Raw genomic sequence first — 23,205 nt, 5'->3', positions numbered from 1 at the left:
CCCCGATTGTAAGACGTATCGGAGGTTTCAGGGGGGTCGGCTAATATAAGCCGTACCCCGAAAGTAAGACATATGTCTTACTTTCGGGGAAACACGGGGGTATTGCCGGGGGGGGAGCCCGATGATGTCGCTTCCAAGCTCCCCGCGCGCCCCTCGCCTTCGCCTCGCCGCGTCGCCACCGCCTCTTCCCCTGCCGAGGCTCGGCTGCAAGCGGCCAGCGAGGCAGGGGAAGAGGCGGTGGCGCCGCGGCGAGGCGAAGGCGAGGGGTGCACGGGGAGCTGCCGGAAAGGAGGCGGGTGAAGGAGGGCGCAGCTCCGGCCGCTCGCCTCGGAGCCGGTCGGCCTCGCTGGCCGCTTGCAGCCGAGCCTCAGCAGGGGAAGAGGCGGTGGTGCCGGTGGCTCGGCTGCAAGCGGCCAGCGAGGCCGACCGGCTCCGAGGCGAGCGGCTGGAGCTGCGCCCTCCTTCGCCCGCCTCCTTTCCAATGTAAGACATACCCCGAAAGTAAGACGTAGTGGGGCTTTTGGGGGTAAAAAGAAAGTAAGACACTGTCTTACTTTCGGGGAAACACGGTACTAGCATCAACCAGCAGGACCAATAGCCAGGGAAACAGAAAACAGGGTTGAGAAAATAATGGTTTACTGTAATTGTTATGTTGTCTCTAATAAACATAATGTAGCTGACTTTATTTTGACATATGTTAACAAACCTAGGCACTGTGGTTTACATGTCAAAGGTTATGCAGATGGTGAACTCAACCAGTTTTCTGGATAATTCACAAATTATAAATAAAACTATTGCTTTGTGCAACACGTGGACCAGAGGTGGGTTTCAGCAGGTTCTGACCAGTTCTAGAGAACCAGTAGCAGAAATTTTGAGTAGTTCAGAGAACTGATAAATAAAACCTCTGGCTGGCACCGCCTCTACCTATTCTCTGCCTCCCGAGTCCCAGCTGATCTGAAAGAAATGGGGACTTTGCAGTAACCTTCTCCTGGAGTGGGTGGAAATGGAGATTTTATAGTATCCTTCCCCTGCCATGCCCACCAAGCCATGCCCATAGAACCAATAATACAAAAATCTGAATCCCATTACTGACATGGATAAAGTTTTTTGTGTTCCCTAACCATGGTTACCCCATAGTTTCTCTATAAGCATCTGTACTCAGTCAAATCTTATGATAAATATTTTCCTATAAAACTAAGCAAGTAAGTAACACAGGTCTACAAAAAATATTTTTTGTAATCATCGCAGTTGATCTTTTAGATTTCTGAATCATTTTTGGGTCTGATTTAAAAAATGCATATATGATTTCCTAATATGATTTGATTGCTTATTTGTACCCTATGACAATCATTAAGTGTTGTACCTCATGATTCTTCTATTCTGTTCTGTTCTACTCTACTCTATTACCCAGGAGTTAGCCAATAAAATTGAAAAATTGATAGGAAAAAAGTAGCAGTTCATAAATTATGGATATTATTACTACAAAACGTAGTATCGAGTGTCTTTAAAGGGGTGTTACTTTCAATAGTTGGCCACTCCTTGCTGACCTTGTTGGAATCAGACCTAACCTGGAGCAGGTAAGCCAATTTGATGGTTAGAGGAGAGAGCATCAAAGGTACCAAATTCAAACAACATTCTAGGCAAGCAAAACCAAACCAAACCACTTTGACCCTGTTGCCAAGATTACACCAAAGAATCGCCAAACTCAAGCTTTTATTTTCCAACATGTGTGTGTATGTGTGTGTCATATGATCGTTCTAATGGACTTTTTTTTTCTTTATAGACGAATGGCAGAGAGGTGCTACAATTCCATTTGCCTCACTTGCTATCAGGGAAGCCGTCAATCCCTAAATTAGTTGCAGAACTCCCACCGCAGATCGGGAAGCTCCAAGCATCATTACGCACGAAACCCGACGCCCGAAATATTAGCAATTCAGAAAATAAAAACAAAACACCTCACGGCCCGGAGGACCGCCAACACCGAGTCGCGCGTTTTATTTAGCACAAGCGTCGGCATCCCCCCACCTCCCTTTCCTCTCGCTTCGGCTAGCGCGCCGGCTTGACATAGGAGTTGCGTTGTTACTACGGCGCCGTCCTTGCAAGCCTCATTCGAAGATCCTCCCTTTGCGTTCTCGAGTTGGTTGATCACGGTTGATCTCTCAGGTGGCCTCAACGAGGCGGACCCCGCCAAAGAGAAGGAAAAAACGCGCCCGGATTTCCAGGGTGTCCCCAAGAGTACGCGCAGCCTTTTTGGCGCCAAAAGGCGCTCGGGGGAGCGGACGGTGGTAGTAACAAGCAGCCGCGGGAGCTCGTTTTTTCCAAGAGATTCAAGGCGGGTTGCAAACCTTGTGCGGGATCCTCAGCGGCCCGCAACCGACAGCATGTGAGCGGGAGTTTCCCCGCCATCCGCCTCGAGTTATGTACTCCGGGAACAGCAGCCGCGGCAGCAACCTGGAGCCCGCGCCGGGGGAACAGGATTTGGAGCGGCGGCAGCAGGAGGAGCAGGAGGCGGCGGCGGGGGACTCGGGGACGCCGTTCAGCGCCAGCACCTACCGTCTGCTCGCCCTGCTTATCGCCGCCATCGGCCTCGCGGGCTTGTGCAACAACTTGCTGGTCCTGGTGCTTTACGCCAAGTTCAAGCGGCTCCGCACGCCCACCACCCTCTTCCTGGCGAACATCAGCCTCAGCGACGTGCTGGTGTCGTGTTTCGGCGTCGCCTTCACTTTCCTCTCCTGCCTCAGGAACCGCTGGGCCTGGGACGAGGCCGGCTGCATGTGGGACGGCTTCAGCAACAGTCTCTTTGGTAAGGGGGAAACCGATGAACCGGCCTTGGACTCCAGCCTGCTCAGGGGTCGCCGAATTCGGGCAGAGGGACCGGGGCAAGATTTGGAAGGACGCGATATATACTGCTAAAAACAAATAAATAAAGGGAACACTCACTGTTGCTGTTCTGTTTCTGTTGCTCCCTCGGGGAGGAGGTTTCAAAGTACACTGCTAAAATAAATAAATAAAGGGAACACTCAAATAACACATCCTAGATCTGAATGAATGAAATATTCTCATTGAATACTTTTTTCTGTACAAAGTTGAATGTGCACGACAGCATGTGAAATTGATTGTCAATCAGTGTTGCTTCCTAAGTGGACAGTTTGATTTCACAGAAGTTTGATTTACTTGGAGTTATATTGTGTTGTTTAAGTGGTCCCTTTATTTTTTTGAGCAGCGTATATATGTTTTAAAGTGAATCTCTGAGGCTAAAACATATGAAGAACGGTTGCAGGAACTAGGTTATGTCTAATTTAATAAAAAGAAGGACTAGGGGAGACATGATAGCAGTGTTCCAATATCTCAGGGGCTGCCACAAGAAAAGGGAGTCAAACTATTCTCTAAAGCACCTGAGGGTAGAACAATAAGCAATGGGTGGAAACTAATCAAGGAGAGAAGCAATTTAGGACTAAGGAGAAAAAAGTTTTTAAAGAAGATGTTGGATAACCGCATATCTGAAGTGGTGTAGGGTTTCCTGCCCAAGCAGGGGGTTGGACTAGAAGTCCTCCAAGGTCCCTTCCAACTCTGTTGTTCTGTTCTGTTCTATTCTATTCTAATGGACAGAGAATAAATCATATGATGCTTACAATGTTGTCTGCTCTGATATCTTATTAGTACTCTCTTCTATGGCTTTTTTCTGTAAGGCTAGAATTTGTAGTCATACTGCCAGCTCTAATTTCACATATACTCTACTCAATGGTTCTCAGCCTTTCTAATGCCGTAGCCCAGAGGTCTTCAAACTTAGCAACTTTAAGACTTGTGGACTTCAACTCCCAGAATTCTCCAGCCAACATAACCAGCTGGAGGATTCTGGGAGTTGAAGTCCACGAGTCTTAAAATTCCCAAGTTTGGGGACCCCTGCCGTAGCCCCTTAATACAGTTCCTCATGTTGTGGTGACCCCCAACCATAAGTCTAGCGCCAATTCTCCCAGTAGAACTTTGGCAGGAAGGTCAGAGGGGACACCCCTACTGTAGATGCCTGATTGGTCGGATTGTAAAAATATGTTCCAAGGTGCCAGAATAGAAGCTTTAGTTCCTAACAGGATGGGAAATTTGTCTTTTCCCATGGTCTTAGGCAATGCTTAGGCCGGCAATATACTTAGCCCAAGTGTATCGGTGGTTATGGAAACGGATGTCCAAGTGCCGCCTCTAATGTTGGTAGAGGCAGTCAGGATTCCCTTGGGTACCATTTGTTGGGGGTCCAGGGAAAGGGAGGGTTTTGCCTTCTGTTTCGGTTCAAGATCCCCATGTACAATTGGTGGGCCATTGTATGACACAGGATGCTGGACTCAATGGGCTTTGGCCTGATTCAGCATGGCTCTTCTTATGTTCTTATGACCCCTGTGAAACGGTCATTCTACCCCCAAAGGGTCCTGACCCCCCAAGTTGAGAGTCTACATCATTTTTTTCAATTTTAGGACCTTATGAAAAGCCAGATGAAAAAAGGTTGGGAATGGGGATTGATTAATATTTCCTTGAAAGAAAGTAGGTTGCCAGCAGCCCTGAGGGAAATGCCCTCTATTCCAAAATATTTCTTAATCCAGTAATGTTATTTAATTATGACTTGTTCTCCAAACTTCCCTTTTTATGTAAGACTGCTGAAAAGTTTATGAACTTGCAGTTACAAGAGCACTTTAGGAAATGAATTATGAATGGTACTGCAACTCCATTGATTGCTCTTGTGGATGACCTGTAGTAGAACCAGAACACTACTACGGTAGCATAACTTGTCTTGCCAGGCGTCTCATCCACTTTTGACCCTATTGATTAGGATATCCTTCTGAATCTTTTCTGAGCCTAAGTTTGATTTGCAGTGGCTCTCTTTCCCAAGGGAGAAGCTTGATGCAGTGGTAAAGGAGGGCTAGTAGAGCATTCAATTGTGGGACCTGCAGGTCAATATTTCTGCCCCTCTTTCTAAACAGCAAAATGAAGCATTGATGGAGATTTTCTGTTCTGCAAAGGGCCAGATATCAATATACTGCTGTTGATGTTTGTGCATCTTGATTTCTCACCAAAACTGAAATTTTGTCTCAGTGTCTGAAAGTTGTTAGGATCTTGTTAAAAGTTGTTAGGAAGTTGTTAAAATGTGTGCAAAACTTAAGTATTTTTGTTTGATTCGTATGCAAAAATTTGGATTTCTGAAGTTCTGTATTTTGGTGTCATGAAACATTTATTTTCCAAAGCATTTTTGAATTACATATGGCCCAAATCCAGCTTTTCCACAAATTTTTCAACATTTATTTAAAAAGACATATAAATGTAATAAAATAAATGTCTAAAAAAACAAAATAAAAAAAATGGAGGACAGAAGGAAAAAGGGAGACATGATCGAAACATTTAAATATGTTAAAGGGTTAAATAAGGTTCAGGAGGGAAGTGTTTTTAATAGGAAAGTGAACACAAGAACAAGGGGACACAATCTGAAGTTAGTTGGGGGAAAGATCAAAAGCAACATGAGAAAATATTATTTTACTGAAAGAGTAGTAGATCCTTGGAACAAACTTCCAGCAGAGGTGGTTGATAAATCCACAGTAACTGAATTTAAACATGCCTGGGATAAACATATATCCATCCTAAGATAAAAATACAGGAAATAGTATAAGGGCAGACTAGATGGATCATGAGGTCTTTTTCTGCCGTCAGTCTTCTATGTTTCTATGTTTCTATCTGGATGGGGAACAGCAGCCTTGGACTAAACTCAGCAAAGACAAAGTGGCTGTGACTATAGAAACCTTCTGATACCAGAATTATTCAATTGTCGGTTGTGGATGAGCTTGCAATATGCTGGGTAGAAGTAATTCATCATCTGAGGTCCCTCTGAATCCTCAGCTGTTGCTCAAAGAGCAGGTGGCAGATGTGGCTGGAAAGGATGTAACTTCAGTTACATCTTGCATACCAGTTACGCCCTTCTCTAGGTCAAGAGACCATGTCCACAGTCTCCTGGTCTATGAGTGCCTTAATAAGTTCCTATATGAAAAATAACAATGTGCTATGCGTAATCTTGCCTTGAAGACTACTAGTATGTATGAGTGATGATTGTGCTGTTTTATTGGGTTTAATGCAATTTTTCTATTTGTTTTTATATTAAGTACTGGGGTATTTTAATTTTTGCAATGATTTTATCGTTGTAAGCTGCCCTGAGTTCGTCAGGAAAAGGGCGGCCTATAAATTGAACTAACTAACTAAATATGTACTAAGAAATTTCAACAAGTCCAAACTATAGCAAGTTTTTGATAAAATATCTCTGCTTTGGATCTGCAATGGTTACCAGTTATATTTCTAAGGTAATTTAGAATAGGAATGTTTTTTATCCACTTAGTGGCGCTGATTTTGTGAGCCAGATTACAGTGGCATTGAAACCCTAGTAAGTAGGTAAACAAATTAATAAATCTTGTCTAAATTTTTTTTGATACTTCTCTATGGATGTGTGAACTTATTGACCAGTTATCTTACAACTTGGATCTTCCAATAACTGTCTTGATAGGTTAGAAGTTAGATGATCAAGGATTAATCAAGGAGAGCTGATGAAAATTTGTGAGGGGGGGGTGTTAGTATCTCTTACCAGAGATAGAAAAATATTAAGGGAATAAATGCAAGCAATATAATTAGAGAGATAAATCAACAAGCAATATAATTAGAGAGGTGTATTGTCTATGATTACATGTTACATGAATTGCTCTAAGGCTGCAAAGTAATTAAAATCAAAGAATGAAATCCAACAGTACAGTTTCTGTTTAGGGGAAACTTTCCAGAGAACCAGAAAGAATGTTTTTGCCACTCTACTATAACCCTCAATGTTCTCAGGGTCTACATTAGAAGTATTTTAAGTCTCTGGTAAAAACTTACAAGGGAATCACATGGGTTGAGCAAAAGCTCGTAGTGAATTCCCCATGGTGCCTTTTATAGAAATTTTTTTGCAGTTGAATTCTCCAGTGAAATTCAGCTGTAGATGTATTAACACAGAAAAGAGTTAAGATTAATATTGGTATTATAAGTTAAGGGAATTCAGAGAGATGAATTGCTTGTCTGTTAACCACAAAATAGATAGTAAATGGATACACTCAAGGGACGAATAAGAGGGAGGAAGAGGTGGGAGAGGAGAGGAGGCAGGGATGGGCTATGCGCCAGAACAGCGGGAACGCCATTCCGGTGGTGGCAGTGGAGCATATAGCTTAGTTCCATTGCTGCTGGGTGTGCACACACCGTGCACGCGCAACCGGCGTAATTCCAGCAAAAATGACCAGGCTTTTTGTAGCCACGCATGCGCAGAAGCAAAGAAGCCGGCAAGCCGAGTCTTCGGAGAGGGGCGGCATACAAATCTAATAAATTATTATTAATTATTATTATTATTATTATTATTATTATTATTATTATTATTTTGCTGCCGGAAGGACATCCGCACACAAGTTTTTGGCTGCTGCATATGCGCAGCACCCAAATCTCGCTGCGGTGCCTAGAGCAGCAGCTGGAGTCAGCAGCAAAAGTGGCCTGCCCGAGCTCCAGCCACGTGGCCTGCTTTTTGCTCTCCTGCGCCGCAGGGATATCTTGGTGCACGCGGCGATAGCGCCCTGAGTGAGTTGTGGCCTTTCGGGAGCAGTGCTGTGCCTTGTCTTGCTCAGGGCACCATCACTGCACCGAGAGATGCAGTACAGAGCAGGCTGCGTGGCCGGAGCTCGGGGCCCCCTGGCCTGCTCCTTGCTCCATGGCCCATCTTCTCAGCACCCCTGCAGGAGGTGAGCACTGGAGCAAGGTAAGGCTCACGCAGGCTGCTCATGGCGGACTCGCTGCGAGCGCGCAGTTGGGTGGGCAGGACGGATTGCTTGTGGCAGAGCGGCATGGTGGGGTGGGTGGACGGGACAAACCACGAGCGGCAGAGCTGTTACTCGCAGGGGGATGGAGCTGCCATGAGCGGCATGGTGGGGTGGGTGGTCAGGATGGGCCGCTCGCGGCAGCGGTGACTTACCTTCTTTTGGACTATGTTTGGCCCCCTTTGCTTCTGCACGTGCACAGAAGCTAAAAAACGTAAATCTTGCACGTGCGCATCCTCACATGAGATTTGGCTTCTGTGCATGTGCAGAAGCCTAATCCTGCGTGGGGCGCTCATACACTCCCGCGCTCCCAGCCCGTTCCGGTAGCACTGGGAATGGTGGCCCGCCTCTGAGAGGAGGGAAGAAGGAAGAGAGAAGATAGGATAAGAGAGTGGTTAAAAGGAAGAGTAGGGACAGAAGAGAGAGGTGGGGAGAGGATGAGAAGGAAGAGTAGAAAGTTAGAGGAAGGAAGAAGAGAGAAGTAGGAAGAAAGGAGAGAAGGAGAAAGTAGGTAGAGAAACTGGACGGAGGTAAGAGAGGGGAGCGACATGGTATAAGGGGGAAACAGATGGACAATTCGATAATGATGTATACAAGATTAATATGTTGGTTTATTGTATAATACAGTATATAAATGTATGTTAATACTTGATAAGATGCTATGGTATACATATTGAGTGTGTATGTATGTGTGTGTGTATGTGTATAGATATATATATAGATATAGGTATGTGTGTATGCATGTATCTATGCATGTATCTATGTGTACATATATATATTCTGTCAAATCACCCTGGTATACCCAAATATGAGAGGGAGCACATAGCTTCTTTTTTGCCTATCGGCCCCTCCAGGGCCCATATAAAAGTCAGATAAGTTTTTATACCTGATAATAACATATTTTTGCTGATAATGAAAAGGAAAGAAGACCAGTATAGATCTATTTAGAGCTCTTTTGCTCTCTTCAGCTAGCCATACCCTTACTGGGATTTTAACCTGTGAGTCTGCCTTGCAAGGCAGCAGATTTAACCTCTAGACCACAGGATCTCCTCTGCTCAACTTTGTACCAGGGAAGAGCCATATGTTTTTTTCTGTCAAATCAGCCTGGGATACCCAAATATGGGAGGGAGCATACAGCTTGCTTTTTGCAGCCGATAGGCAGAAATATATGTGTGAAGTGTGAAGAAATTTTTTTAAAAAATGCAAATTTTTTAAAAAGGAAATAATCCAGGTAAGACTCCTAAGGAAAGCAAATGTACACATTCTATTTCAGTAAAACAGCAACAACAAGCCAGTCTTTATATGGAACCACTGATGTATAAAATTGTTTTTGGACTTAATTTTTGTATTTCATTTGCAAGTTGAATCCTATAGCTGAAACATCCTGGTAGAATGTTATCTGGTAGCTCCAGAATACAGGATATGCAAATGAACCCAGTGCCTATAGCTCTGTTCATACCTGCTTCCTTGCAATTACAAGTGGAACATAAGGGCTTATTTTGTCCTTTTGTTGCAAAGCCATTCTGCATTCTTTGTGTCCTGCAGTTGAAGAAAGAAACCTAGCTGAGACTGTCTTCTGCATTCAAAAACTTACCTAACTGGAGAAGATTATTTTAATCCAAAACAATGGTGGGGCTGTTCTAAATAAAAAGCCAACTCCTTTTATCCCAAGTCTGATTATATTTTTGTGTTTACATGCCATGCAAACAGAGTTATAAAATTGTTTTTGGACTTAATTTCTGTATTTCATTTGCACATAAAATTTAACGGATATATATGAAGGTCAAGAAGAAAAGGTAAGTACAGTCATACCTCGTCTTACGAACCTAATTGGTTCCAGGGGGAGGTTCGTAAGACGAAAGGTTCGTAAGACGAAACATTGTTTCCCATAGGAAACAATGTAAAGTCAATTAATCCGTGCAACCAAAAAAACCCCCCTGCAAAAAAACGCTGCCGCCTGGCTGTCACCTTTTAAAACAGCCTGGGGGCTTCTCAGCGACCTCCTGAACGCCAAACGCCAAACCCGAATTTCCGGGTTCGGCGTTCGGGAGGCCACCGAGAAGCCCCCAGGCTGTTTTAAAAGGTGACAGCTGGGCGGCTTCCCAGCAGACGCCGAACGCCGAACGCGGAAGTTCGGGTTTGGCGTTCGGCTTCGGGAGACGTCTGGGAAGCCGCCCGGCTGTTTTAAAAGGTCACAGCCGGGCTGGGGGGCTCCCCAGCAACCTCCCGAACCCTGAACTTTTGCCGAATTTCTGGGTTCAGGGTTCGGGAGGTTGCTGGGAAGCCCCCCAGCCCAGCTGTCACCTTTTAAAACAGCCGCGCGGCTTCCCAGCAGCTTCCTGAAGCCGAACGCCAAACCCGAACTTCCACGTTCGGTGTTCGGAGGCTGCTGGAAAGCTGCGCGGCTGTTTTAAAAGCTGACAGCCGGGCTGGGGGGCTTCCCAACAACCTCCCGAACCCGGAAGTTCGGCAAAAGTTTGGGGTTCGGGAGGTTGCTGGGGAGCCCCCCAGCCCGGCTGTCACCTTTTAAAACAGCCGCACGGCTTCCCAACAGCTTCCCGAAGCCGAACGCCAAACCCGAACTTCCGCGTTCGGCGTTCGGAGGCTGCTGGAAAGCCGCGCGTCTATTTTAAAAGGTGACAGCCGGACTGGGGGGCTTCCCAGCAACCTCCCGAACCCGGAAGTTCGGCAAAAGTTCGGGGTTCGGGAGGTTGCTGGGAAGCCCCCCAGCCCGGCTTTGACTTTTTAAAACAGCCGCGCGGCTTCCCAGCTGTCTCCCGAAGCCGAACGCCGAACCCGAACTTTTGCGTTCGGCGTTTGGAGGCTGCTGGGAAGCCCCGCCGCCTGGCTGTCACCTTTTAAAACAGCTGCGTGGCTTCCCAGCAGCCTCCAAACGGTTTAGAAAAAATTTGCCTCTTACGAACTTTTTTCGTGTTACGAACGCCAAACCCGAACTTCCGGGTTCTGCATTCGGAGGCTGCTGGGAAGCCCCGCCGCCCGGCTGTCACCTTTTAAAACAGCCGGGGGGCTTCCCAGCAGCCTCCCGAATGCCGAACCCGGAAGTTCGGGTTTGGCGTTCGTAACACGAAAAAAGTTCGTAAGAAGAGGCAAATTTTTTCTGAACCCCGGGTTCGTATCTCGAGTTGTTTGTAAGACGAGGGGTTCATATCTTGAGGTACCACTGTATTTACACAGGTTCAGTTTAAGGAAAAGTTTTGATTTTCCAAGAAAAATGGGGAAAGACTGTTGGTGTGCTTGATGCTGGAGAAATAGAACATTCACACAAAAGAGAAGCATATCTAACTTATTAGGATTGGGTGGCATAGAAGTCAAATTAATTACCGTAAATAAATAAATAATAAAATCACTGATATTTCAGGTACTCCAAAGTACTTACTGATTCAAACTTCTTGCTTAACTTCCTTGACTTAACTATTTTAGTTGAATAAATGACTGCTAGAACCTTATTCATGCTATGCTATCATGTTGTTTGAATTTTGGCTAGTTTATAATACAGACACTCATACTACCCAGTTAGCTTTAAAAAATTTAATACCCATAAGCAAGAGTTTTTAAACAATTTGAGCTAACTTCAGGGACTTAAATATCTGGAAATGATTTCTACCAATCTTAATCATCTGGAAGCAAAGATTAATTCCAGTTTAAAAAAAGGACAGTGTAAAAATTCTTTATCTGCAAGAAAAAAGTTATAAGATTCTACATCCTATTTATCCATTGCAAGCAGAGTCTAGTTAGAACAATTAGGAAAGTGTACAGGAGAAGCACTTAAAATAATAGAACACAAAGTTTCAAAGTTGCTGATGGAGACATCTTTTAAAGGTTGGGCAAGTTCAGAAGCCCAAGACAGAAGCTCTGCTGATTTTGATGTACAAAAGTTAATAGTGCATAGCCTGCACTGAAACTTTTAGAACATTGTGCTTGCTTAAAAATAGGCTATATTTATCTCTTACATGGGTATATCTCTTACATAGGTAAGGGTATGTACTTAAATAAAATCTTGTGAAGATTGAATTGTTTAACAAAATGCGTATTCTCCCTCATGGTGGGTATAGCAGCCATGCATGGGTTAATCCTGTCTGCTCGGTGATTGGCTGAGCCTGCCAAAGCTTGTATTTTGCTTACATTGTTTTCTCAGTAGCTCAGCTAGGACAGCTGTGCTACAGCTCCTCTTAGTTGAAGTATACTTTTGAAAATATTGCTGAAAGACAGAGAGGTTTCAACTGAATCATTCTTCCCGTTGTGAGTTTGCACCAACTTTTTCCTTCCCGGCAGCGGCGATGGCGGCGGCTTCTCTTTGAGGAGCAGCAGCACCAGGAACATCATGTGATGAAGGGAAGCCGCCGGAGCCGCTGGCACCGGGAAAGAAAAAAGTTGGTGCAGCTGCCTAGAGATAACAAAACGAACCGCTGAGGAAAAGAGCCCCCTGAAGCTGCCGGTATTGCAGCTGGCCCTACCCTTCCTGCAGCTTGGAGTGGTTAGACGGTAGAGACTGGGAGGCTGTTAAGCGGGCGGCCAGGAGGGGTGTGTCAGATCCCGTCTCCCATTCCCTCTCACCCCATCCCTATAGATCTTGTGGCAGCTGCTTTGCAAAATTGCCCTGGTCGCACATTTCGGATAATAAACAAAATTTTCTGTGGCTGTGGTTCGGATACCGAAGCAAATTTTTGCAGAAAATTTTGTTCGGTATCCGAAATGTACACTAACCAAGGCATTCGAGAACCGAGGTACCACTGTACTTTAATTGTACTCTTAATGATTTTGCTGTAGTCTAAACTTAACTGAGTTGGTAAGAAATAATTTCTGACTAAGGAATCTTGGGACTTGCATTCCCAACATTTTGGGAGGGCATCGAATGAGAAAAGGGTGATCTGATGTTTCGGTGTTTGAGTTCAAGAATTAACAGTGTTGGTGGTGATTAGTGAAAGATGTTCTTGGCCTATAGCTCTCCCAATGATGGAAAAAATGTACAGTATTTTCTTTTTTCTGTCTACATTTCATTGTGCATATAGAGCAGGGGTGTCAAACTCATGGCGTCAGGTTGGCGTCACATGACATATAGTGACCTTTTTCCACTTCTCTAAATCAGGGGTGGGCGTGGCCAGCGCACGATGCATCCGGCCCATGGACTGCGAGTTTGACACCCCTGATATAGAGCTATAAGTATAGTACAATAAAATGACTAGAAATCGACATGTCTGTATGCAGGGCAATTACACCAGTCAATTTAAAAACTATTGTATAATGCTTCCTTTGTTTTATATCTCCCTGCAGGAATTGTTTCGCTTATCACTCTCACTGTCTTGGCCTATGAGAGGTACATTAGAGTAGTGCATGCAAGAGTGATTGATTTCTCGTGGTCTTGGAGGGCAATCACATATATCTGGCTTTACTCCTTAGCCTGGACAGGAGCACCTCTTCTTGGCTGGAACCACTACACACTAGAACTTCATGGATTAGGTTGTTCAGTGGACTGGAGTTCAAGAGAACCCAGTGATACTTCCTTTGTCCTCTTTTTCTTTTTGGGTTGTCTAGTGGTACCACTTGGAATCGTGGTCTACTGCTATGGACATATTCTTCACGCAGTACGAATGGTGAGTTGGCTAAACTATTATTATTATTATTATTATTATTATTATTATTATTATTATTATTATTATTATTATTATTATACTTGTATGCCACCCTTCTCCGGCTCACAGAATACAGTACAAAAAACATCTAATTAGTTAAAACTATAAGCTAAGATCCCATTACATTAAAAAGTGCATATGTTCATGGCCAAACAGTGATTAGAACATGAAAAAGTGTTTCTTATTGTGTATGCTTGTTATTGCTTATATACATGTTTTAATAATTTGCCTTAGTTTTTCTGACAATGTGCCAAACAGATATTTTGATATTAAATATCAAAATATCAGATATTTTGCCTGATATTAAAATGATGGTTGAATTTAATCTGTATATATTTTCGTTATATTTTGGGGGAAGTGGCATGGAGGTTTTGTTAAGTTACTGTCTTAAAAAGAAATGGAACAAATAACTGAGAAAATACTAATACTTTGTTAAACCTATGTGCTTCTGACTCTCAATCACTCTGAGGATCAAGGAGTAGCGATCCTAATATGGTCTTCCCTAAAATATTGCTGAGCTGAGGTGGAACAGTGCTTAGAATGCAGTTTTGCAGAGTAACTCTGCCCACTTCCAGGAGTTCAACCCTTACCTGCTCAAAGGTGACTCAGCTTTCCATCTTTCCGAGGTCAGTAAAATGAGAGCCCAGATTATTGAGGATAATATCAGGGGTTGGTTCCTACCGAGGCTCTCTGGTGCAGGTGCCCCAGTAACGGCCTGCCGATGATGCAATTTTGGCACGACGGCTCCGGTGGTTGGTATGCTGGTCGGTGTGCACCGCCATATTTTTTTTGTAATTTTTTTTTTGCTCTCTGAGCATGTGCGGAAGTAAAATCACACAAAGGGACGTGCGCAAAATGTCGCAATGCACACCAGTAGGAAAAGGTCAAAGAAACCCACCCCTGGACAATATACTGAATTTTAAACTGCTCAGAGAGTGCTGTAAAGCATTATGAAGCAGTATACTGTATAAGTGCTATTGCTACAATTACCAGCAAGGTGGCCAAAGACTGTGTTGGCTGGAAAATTATAATATAGTTTTTGGAAGATGCCAGATGGGGAAAACTTGGATAAAAAGTAATTCTGGCATGTTTCATATAGCCAAATTCTGTTTTGTTCAGTGAGAAATGATGCTCCCAAGAAACTCATAAAGATCAAAGCACATAATTCAGTAGAAAAGCATTTGCTGTATAGCTGAAATACTAAATATATTTAGAAACAATTCAGTCCTCCTGATGCAAATGAAATGTGCTATGCAATGTTATTTGTGTTTAGCTGATTTATAAATCTAATCACTGCAGTTCAGTGCTATCTTATTAAAAGAAAAAAATTGAGTGATTTTTGTCCAGCCCTCCTCCATTCCAGCATCCAATCCAAAGTTTTCTTCGAATAAATTTCTGACTGGAAAGAAATTGGCTGATTGGGAAAAAAAATATAGATCTGTTCTATCATTCTAAGTGATGATTATGTCTGTCCCAAGAAAAGCTCCGTTGTATGTTGTGGCAGAAAGACAAGATCTTAATTCTTTCAAAAGAGAAAAATATGATTAGAATTCTACATGAGATATTTTAATCTTTTTGTTTTCATTTCCAGTTTCATTGTGTGGAAGACTTGCAAACTGTCCATGCGATCAAAATCTTAAGATATGAGAAGAAAGTGGCTAAAATGTGTTTTTTAATGATAACCACGTTTCTTATTTGCTGGATGCCATATGCTGTGGTTTCACTTTTAACAGCTTATGGTTATGGTCACCTAATAACTCCAACAGTGGCTATTATCCCATCTTTCTTTGCCAAATCAAACACTGCCTACAACCCAGTTATCTTTATTTTCATGAACAGAAAGGTAAGTCACTTAAAGAAACCTAATAATGGTAAATCACATTCAGTTCATTTTTCTCAAATCCTCAAATGTTAGAAGAAACCAATACTTCATTTTACAAGGGGAAACGCAGTGGAGTAGCAAAAATGGAGTTCCACCCCAGAGCACCCAATTTGCACTGAAAGATGTTGAAAGAAAATATAGGGTGTCCTGCATATGCCACGTCCACAGTGTGGTAGTAAAAATTTTGGTAGCCCTTCAGTGAATATATAAACAACAAGATTATTGTACCTTTTCCTTTGATACAAAACTTTTTATTGAAAGAGGGAAATAAAGGCAAAATTCCTAGTCGGAAATCTCCTCCAGTCCCAAACTGGTATTGTAGGTTTGTCTCTGGCTTGCTTAACCTTCTCCCTAAGTTGCTACTCGCAAGCCATAAATTAATAGACATATTGGTGGGGAAGATCCAAATTGTAGTCCATCATATCTTAAGTAGAACATGTGCTACTAGAAGTTCCAAGTTGTCATTCTTCAATCCAGGGCATTGACTTCTAAAAATGAGAAAGAAATGTCAACATATTTATGGAATTCAGAATGATTCTACAGCTATCAGGGTTATTTTGCTTTCTGTTGCCAGAAATTCATTTCCTATCACAGTTCATTTCCGTAACTCTCTGTCAGTTATTCCAAAGGGAAAAACTTAGCTAATTTGAGTTTGGCTGAGGAATTCTTGGCAGATTCCAGGAAGAAAACAGCCAGTGTGTGGAAGCAATGGATCTTTTCAATTTCTCGTTTAAGCAGTAGGACATAGGTTATTTTTAACAATGAAGTGCTGGTCTAGCAAGTTTAGTAATTCTGTAAAGGTTTTTTTTTAATGTCCCAATCTCTAGATAAAATAAAAACAAGCCCTGGAGGTATATCACTTTCTTCTTAGCAGCAATATATATATATACACACATATATACATATGCAGGTATACCTGTATACACATACGTATACATGTACAAGCATGAATACATATAGATTTGAAAGCTGCCAAAAACAGTCAAAGGGGTCACAAAATAAGGCATTCAGGGCAATAATTTTAGAAATGTAAGAAGCATTTTTACATCATGTCAGATTATTCTACCTACGTAAAGCACTGCTGATATTAAAATAGACTCTTTCCAAGCCCTCCCTGGAAATGCCAAGAGCATTTCAACCTTTTTTAAAAAATGGTTCTGTTCAAATTTATGAAGCAGATCAGCCTTCATTCTTATTGCAATTAGTTGTAGAATTGGGTGAACATTACAAAATCATTTAGCATTCATCAGCTAAAAAGACAGTGTTTATAAAGTTAATCCATAATGGAACAAATAAAGTTTGTTATACATAGAGCTGTCTAGTTTTCTTTAAATTGCCAGTCGTCAAATGATGCTAATAGAAATCTGACTGGTTGGCCTTCATCTGACGGTATCAAATGTGTTTTTGTATTTACCAAAATTCACGGCTGATTGTATGTCATCCATTGTATATCATTCTGTTTCTGAAATATATTACACGCATGCCATCAGAATATTAGCTATTCAGTGCAGTTTTCTTTCCTTGCAGTTTCGACAGTGCCTTACGCAGCTTCTCTGTGTTCACCTCTTGAGTTTTCAGAGGATTTTGCAAGAAAAGCCAGCAATCAGGAATGACAAGCCAGTCAGACCCATTGTTGGGTCACAGAAGGTGAGGGACAGGCCCAAGAAAAAAGTGACATTCAGCTCTTCCTCAGTCATTTTCATTATCACGGATGATGAAACACAACAGATAGATGACAGTTCCAACAACACAGGCACAAAAGCAAACATCATCCAAGTGAAGCCTTTATAGCAGATTGCCCAGAAATTGTTCTAAGTTGGCATCAGCTAACAAAACTTTGAGCGACACAAAGTGCAAGACTTATATGAAATACTTTTTTCTGTGTGCTTTCCTATAATTTGCCAAGGAGCAGAACCCTATAGATCTTAATGCAGTATTCTTCAGCATAATTGTAATGAAATGTACTATGGTGACTCAAAGCTCTATTGCAACTGCCTGAGATTGTGACATGCCTGAAAGGTGAATTTTTATACCTATTCTTTACTGTTTCTAAATTACCTTCAACTCCCTGTAAGAAATACACCATTGTGACTTTGGGAGGCTGGTTTAAGACTCAAAATGCACAAAATAGAGGAAACGAATTGTCATAGAAAATTGTCTCAAGGTACGCATGCTTTCCACTGTTAAAAACTCACCGATCAGCATCAGGTAAGAAATGTGAAGCATTTGAGGACAAGTATTACAATTGTTTTTCAACATGATGATCAATGTGTTCAGACTGTAGCTCTGTATTCTTGTTACAGCTGCTTGTTATAAAAATAGATGGTGCTGTAGATGGATCAGTCTTCTCCAGCTTGGTATCTTCCAGATGTGTCAGATCATAATTTTCAGTAATCCTGACCAGAAAAATGATATACTTGCTGCGGTGTGTTGGGCAGCCATGTAATTCAATAAATCATTTTGTAATTGAAACATGTTTTAACTAAACTTTGGGAGGCCTGTCTATGTGAGTAGAAATCAGGAAGAGATTAAGAGCCAAATGATACTCAGCCCCTTTACTTTAGAGTTCCTAACCAGAAGAATAAGAATAAAGTGTGCATTGGAGGTAGAAACCATCATTCTGAATCTCCAGAACTGTAGTCATAAAGGGGTGTGTTTTTTCTGAGAATCTGTGGAAAACTAATTCTCCAATCCAGGGGTAGGCAAAGTTGGCTCTTCTATGACATGTGGACTTCAACTCCTAGAATTCCTGAGCTAGCATGATTGGCTCAGGAATTCTGGGAGTTGAAGTCCACGAGTCATAGAAGAGCCAACTTTGCCTATCCCGGCTCCAATCCAATACAGGTAATCCTCATGTAGCAACAATTTCCTTACTATCTGTTTGAAAACATGACAGTGCTTTAAAAAATAAACTTGCCACTGATTCATGAAATTGCATTTCCTGTAAGGCCTCTGGAATCATGTAAGCAACATTCATCTATTTCATCCAACAGCAGCTATTTTTCAGCCAACCTAAGTCTTCTGTGGTCACATGAGCAACCTCTGGTACCCCACAAGCAACACGTGCTTATAACCTTCGCTTTCCCGCGATCACATGAGCAAGCAACATCTGAGGACTATGCAGTCAGCGTAGGTTGTTGTCATGCAAGCAAGTGACACTGGAGGATTCTGCAGTCAGCACATATTTTTGTCCCATGCTTTTGATTGGACCAACAGAGTGAAGTAGCTAGTGTGCATAATGCTGTACTACATTATCTTCTGTACTTCTAAATGCAGTGCAAAGGTAAGCATTTTACAGTATTTTTGTTTTAAACATTTGAGACTTTTGAGATGGATCTTGATAACTAAAACAAGCAGGCATTTGGTTGAGTGCTCTTATATGCAATAATCATGTATTCAGAAATGTTTGCCTTTCACATGTTCAGGAAGTTTTTATATTTAAGGTGCAGGTGAGTTATTCAACTTTATTGTTAAAGTACATTACTATATGAAGATAGCATATGTTAGAATAATACATTATTTCAAGTTTGATTTCTGTCAGTATTGTACAGTAATGTCGGTTGTTTGTTTTCCTTAAAAACAGCTGAACCCAGAAAAAAATAATCTTCTTCCTAATCCTAGCTTAAGAATTCCTCCCTCCCTCCCTCCTCCTTGTTTCATTTCAAAGTGTCAGCTTGTTAGCAATAATTTTTATATGTGAGAGAAAATGATTGAGTCATGATTTTCTCAAGTGTGTATCATTTTGTTTGCATGTGTGTCAATGGTGTCTGTGTGAAAGCAAATGATTGGGTCGTGCAGATCACAGAGACCTAACTTTCAAGATAAAATGCTAATGAAGCAATATCTATTGTCTGTCTATTCTGTAAAATCTTCACCTTCAACTTTGCAAACAATTTTAATGAGTTTTTATCCTTTCCTGTAGAGGTGCGATGGCTCATTGGCTTAATGATGCTAGAGAGATTGTCTCTGCTCCAGCAGTTTGGGTTCTAGCACTCAAACACCATTCAGGGTTCATCCACAAAACAGAAATATTGCTTATCGTTTGGATCAAAGATCAAATACAAAAGAGGAATCCAATCAGCCGTCTCATTTAGGCACATAGCCACAGCATATTCACAATGCTGAAAGAGAGACCAGGTGAGGAAGCACTGAAACATTCACTTCCAGCCTTGGCTGTCTTGTGTGGACATTTCTGATGCACAAAGCAGAGTAGAAACATTCATTCAAAAATATAAGGAAGCATGCTCACCTATTCATTATTGATCCATTCAGAAGGTGCAGAGAATTTAAGTCCTCTTCAATGATTAGCTGATGAGTTGTTTCGTATTCTTGATGAAAGAATATTTTTGGGGAAAAATAATTCCTTTTAAAATTATCCTGGTTCTTGACAACAAATTTGATACCTTCCTCTTCTGGGCATTCTCCACCAGATGTAAAGGCAGTTTATCTATCCCAGAACATATAAGCCTTTTATTACTAGTGCCATCAGCATAACACTTGAGTTTCTTCTTCAAAGTGTTCCAGGTTAATGGGATAATCTTAATAGGAATGGAATATTTGATGTTTACTTAAAAATTACGTGCCTTCAGCCTTCTCCAACCAATTGCTTTCAGTTTTTGTTCAGTTTTCCTGTTTCTTTTGACATGAGATTATGGGTAGCATTTTTTGCCAGAATTGAACTACAGTTCTCACCACCTGAGCCAACCTAGTTAGAGGACACCAGTTTGTCAAAAGCTTGTTAGATGTGGTGATTACTACAAAGGTGTTGATAAATGTGAATGCTGAAGCTCTTATGGTATACTTTCAGTATGTACTGAAGTGCAGGGTCTCCCTCTAGTGGTACTGTAAAAGATTCTTACGGAAAACAATATGCATTAAGGACAACATTAAGAAGGAAGTAGCTTAAATTAGGCCTTCCTTTCCAACAAAATGAATAGGAAACAATATGGAAACTACTTCATATACCACCATTCCTACCTAAGGGGATTTATCCATGCCAATTTATTGCTACTCAGTTCTCATAAAAGCATGTTAATTTTTTGCAAAGAAATAGTAGTTTCTACTTCAGGTTTTCCTGGAGAAGTCTGACAGTGGAGTAATTTACATGGTCAAAATGGAAAGATCCATAATTATTCACATAGCTCATTCTGGACTAGTTGTGGCTTCCTTGTAGTCTTCAAGGGTAGCTCTGATAGACTGTATTGCAATAGTCTGAACAATAAGTAGCTAAGGCATGAGAACAGAAAGGTGCCTAGATCCAGGGAGGAATGTAATTGGTATATTGTACAAATGCCCTCCTGACTACAATTGCCACCTGTTCATTGACAACTGCTGTGGGTCTAGCAGGACATCCCTCCCCCATTTGCATACAAATTCTTGGGGCAGTGCAATTTCATTAAGAACTAAGGATGGTAAGTGATTATGACCACTAAGTTTGTGAAGCCTGAGCCACTTCCTAGAGTTGGATCTAAGCCTCATCCTCCCTATCCAGACAATTTAGAACCTTCAGGACTTCAACATCTTTGCTTCAGCTAGAGGTTGAAACGTAGAGCTGGGGACCACTAGTATTTTGATGATATCTGACACTATTGTTGTGAGTGAGCCTAGATCAACTTTGATAATGTCAGATGATGAGGACGAGGAAGAACCGGGGCCATCTGGATGCACTGGCCCAATGGCCTTGCCAGCTGAGGCAGAAAGTGAAGGGGAGGTAGATGAAAGTGAAGAGGTATTAATGCAGACTATTTCTGAGTCAGGGGAGGAGGGAGATCTTATCGAAAACGAACCTCTGTTAGATCCTAGATTTAGAAGGTTCCAAAGTGGGCAGCAGAAATTATACGGGAAAAGGAAATGATTCTGTACTATGTGTAGCTTAGAGGGCTGTTTCGTCACTAGAGCTATAAAAGAATGGGAGTCTGGGTAAATTCTTTGTGGAGCACAACTATTCTTGTAGAAGCTGTTTCTTCCAGAGTACTCTGATGAAGTTTCTCAGAAAGCATGGCTTCAGAACTATTCAGAACTATTAACTGAGAAGAAGATGCAAGGTGTTAGTTTATAGAACGTAACTTACTTGGGTGTTGCCATACAGTAGCTAACCATGTTAGTTTGTAAAATGTAAAGACTGTACCTTTAAGGAAATATTACTGGTTGACCATAAGAGGGCGCCAACACCGTTCCCTTAGGGGGGAGTTCCTTTGTTAGAGATACTTTCGCCGTGAGCTGTATTCTTGCTGTGTGTGTGGTTTGTAAAATATTAGAGTATTATATTGTTGATTCTGTATATTTGTAAATAATAATATTAATACTAAGTCTGAGTCATTGTCTGGCTAACCCACATTTCCTACACCATAACAACTCTGCTTAATGTGTGTTGAAGGTTTCATACCGAGACATGCCAATACAAGGTATCTGAAAGTTTTGGGGAAGCTGTCAGAGTTTGTGATGTATGATGAATCTTATCTATCTGGGACAGTAATGATTTAGCCTTTAGGGCAGCTCCTGGAGCCATTAAAGTAGAAGTGAGATTGGAATGCAGAGTTGCTGAGAACAAATGAACTGGCTGGAAATGAGATGATTGTTTGATAATTTGGATAAAAAATGTTATGAATAAAAGTTGTTAAAGATGACCTTGTGATACCTACTTCAGTCCCATCAAATATCTTTATTCTTTTACTCCAAATAAAAATGGAATAAATTGTCCAGATTTCTTCTGGACAGTATAACAAGGAGTCCAATTTCCCTTTTCCAGATATTTGGGTATCTGAAAAAGAGCAGCTGAAGAATTAAATAAGGGCTAAGGACTTTTCCCAAAGAATAGTTATACAGTATATTGAAAACCTAGCAGGAGCTATAGGAGGGGACTGTTCTATGAAGCATCAGAATTATCCATCACTTTTCTTTGGATACCATCTAGCTTGCCATGGGGACAGACTGACTTTAAAAAAATTGAATGTTGGCTTCACGAACTCTGACTGAGAAGCTTCATTAATTACCCGACTTTTTCCTTGCACACTAATGGTTTCCTTTTTTCTTTTATAGGAGGAAGGAATGCACTTCATGAATTGTTTAAAAAGTAGACACTTTTCCTGCCTCAACATTCTTAAAGAAGTGGAACAATATAAGATGTATTTACATAACATGCCTAACCAGATTCAGGTTTACCACCAAACATCCACTAAGTGAAGACTGGAGTAATTGATGATGGAATCTTCTTACAAATGAACCTGAATGGCAGATGCCTTTTGAGATAGCATTTGTGGCATGCAAATGCTAAAAAAATAATTGTAACTTAAACGTAGCCTTAAGGGAGGGATAGAACCAAGTCTCCACTTAAAATTCCCCTCAGTAAAGTGCAATTTTTCTTATTCAAGTCCCAGGCAGTCAGGTGCATTTCCTTCTTTTCAGGTTTCCATATGTTGGGTATTGCAGTGATTTTCAACCTTTTTTGAGCCGCAGCACATAAAAAGTTTGGACAAAAAAATCCTCTCTCTCTCTCTTCCTCCTTTTCGCTCTATTTCTCTCTCCCTCCCTCTTTCTCTCCCTTCTTTCTCTCTCCATCCCTCTTTCTTTCTCTTCCTTTCTTCCTCTCTTTTTTGCTCTCTTTCTCTCTCCCTCCCTACCTCCCTCTATGTCTTTCTCTCTCTCCTTCCCTCCCTCTCTTTCTCTCTCTCTCTTGCTTTCTTTCTCTTGTTGTCTTTCTCTCTCTCTTGCTTTCTCTCGTTCTCTTTCTCTCTCTCTTGCTTTCTCTCTCTCTCTTGTTCTCTTTCTCTCTCTCTCTCTTTCTCTCTCTCTCTTGCTTTCTTTCTCTCTCTCAGCTTCG

At 41.8% G+C, this 23,205-nt stretch overlaps 1 protein-coding gene and 1 long non-coding RNA gene across 2 annotated transcripts; both read left to right on the top strand.

Annotated features, from left to right (window-relative positions):
* Positions 1-2,324: 2,324 nt before the first annotated feature.
* OPN3 (opsin 3) lies at positions 2,325-17,816 on the top strand. The gene is made up of 4 exons (XM_070740683.1): positions 2,325-2,803; positions 13,146-13,465; positions 15,096-15,347; positions 16,914-17,816. The coding sequence occupies exons 1-4, from the start codon at positions 2,419-2,421 to the stop codon at positions 17,175-17,177; spliced, it is 1,221 nt and encodes a 406-aa protein (XP_070596784.1). The 5' UTR covers positions 2,325-2,418; the 3' UTR covers positions 17,178-17,816.
* Positions 17,817-18,601: 785 nt separating this feature from the next.
* On the top strand, positions 18,602-22,730 carry LOC139161497 (uncharacterized). Its single transcript, XR_011558118.1, has 3 exons — positions 18,602-18,669; positions 19,309-19,523; positions 22,425-22,730. It is a non-coding gene; the product is annotated as an uncharacterized lncRNA (long non-coding RNA).
* The last annotated feature ends 475 nt before the right edge of the window (positions 22,731-23,205 follow it).

The sequence above is a fragment of the Erythrolamprus reginae genome, chromosome 1 (assembly GCF_031021105.1).
Source record: "Erythrolamprus reginae isolate rEryReg1 chromosome 1, rEryReg1.hap1, whole genome shotgun sequence".
Lineage (NCBI taxonomy): Eukaryota > Metazoa > Chordata > Lepidosauria > Squamata > Dipsadidae > Erythrolamprus > Erythrolamprus reginae.
This window is presented reverse-complemented; position numbering and strand designations above follow the sequence as displayed.

What these genes read in the sequence shown, in the direction of transcription:
- OPN3 (XM_070740683.1), top strand. Translation starts at nt 2,419, where the DNA reads ATGTACTCCGGGAACAGCAGCCGCGGCAGCAACCTGGAGCCCGCGCCG. An exon ending in TTCTTCACGCAGTACGAATG is followed by an intron (nt 13,466 to 15,095) that starts GTGAGTTGGCTA and finishes TTTCATTTCCAG; the next exon opens with TTTCATTGTGTGGAAGACTT. An exon ending in TTATTTTCATGAACAGAAAG is followed by an intron (nt 15,348 to 16,913) that starts GTAAGTCACTTA and finishes CTTTCCTTGCAG; the next exon opens with TTTCGACAGTGCCTTACGCA.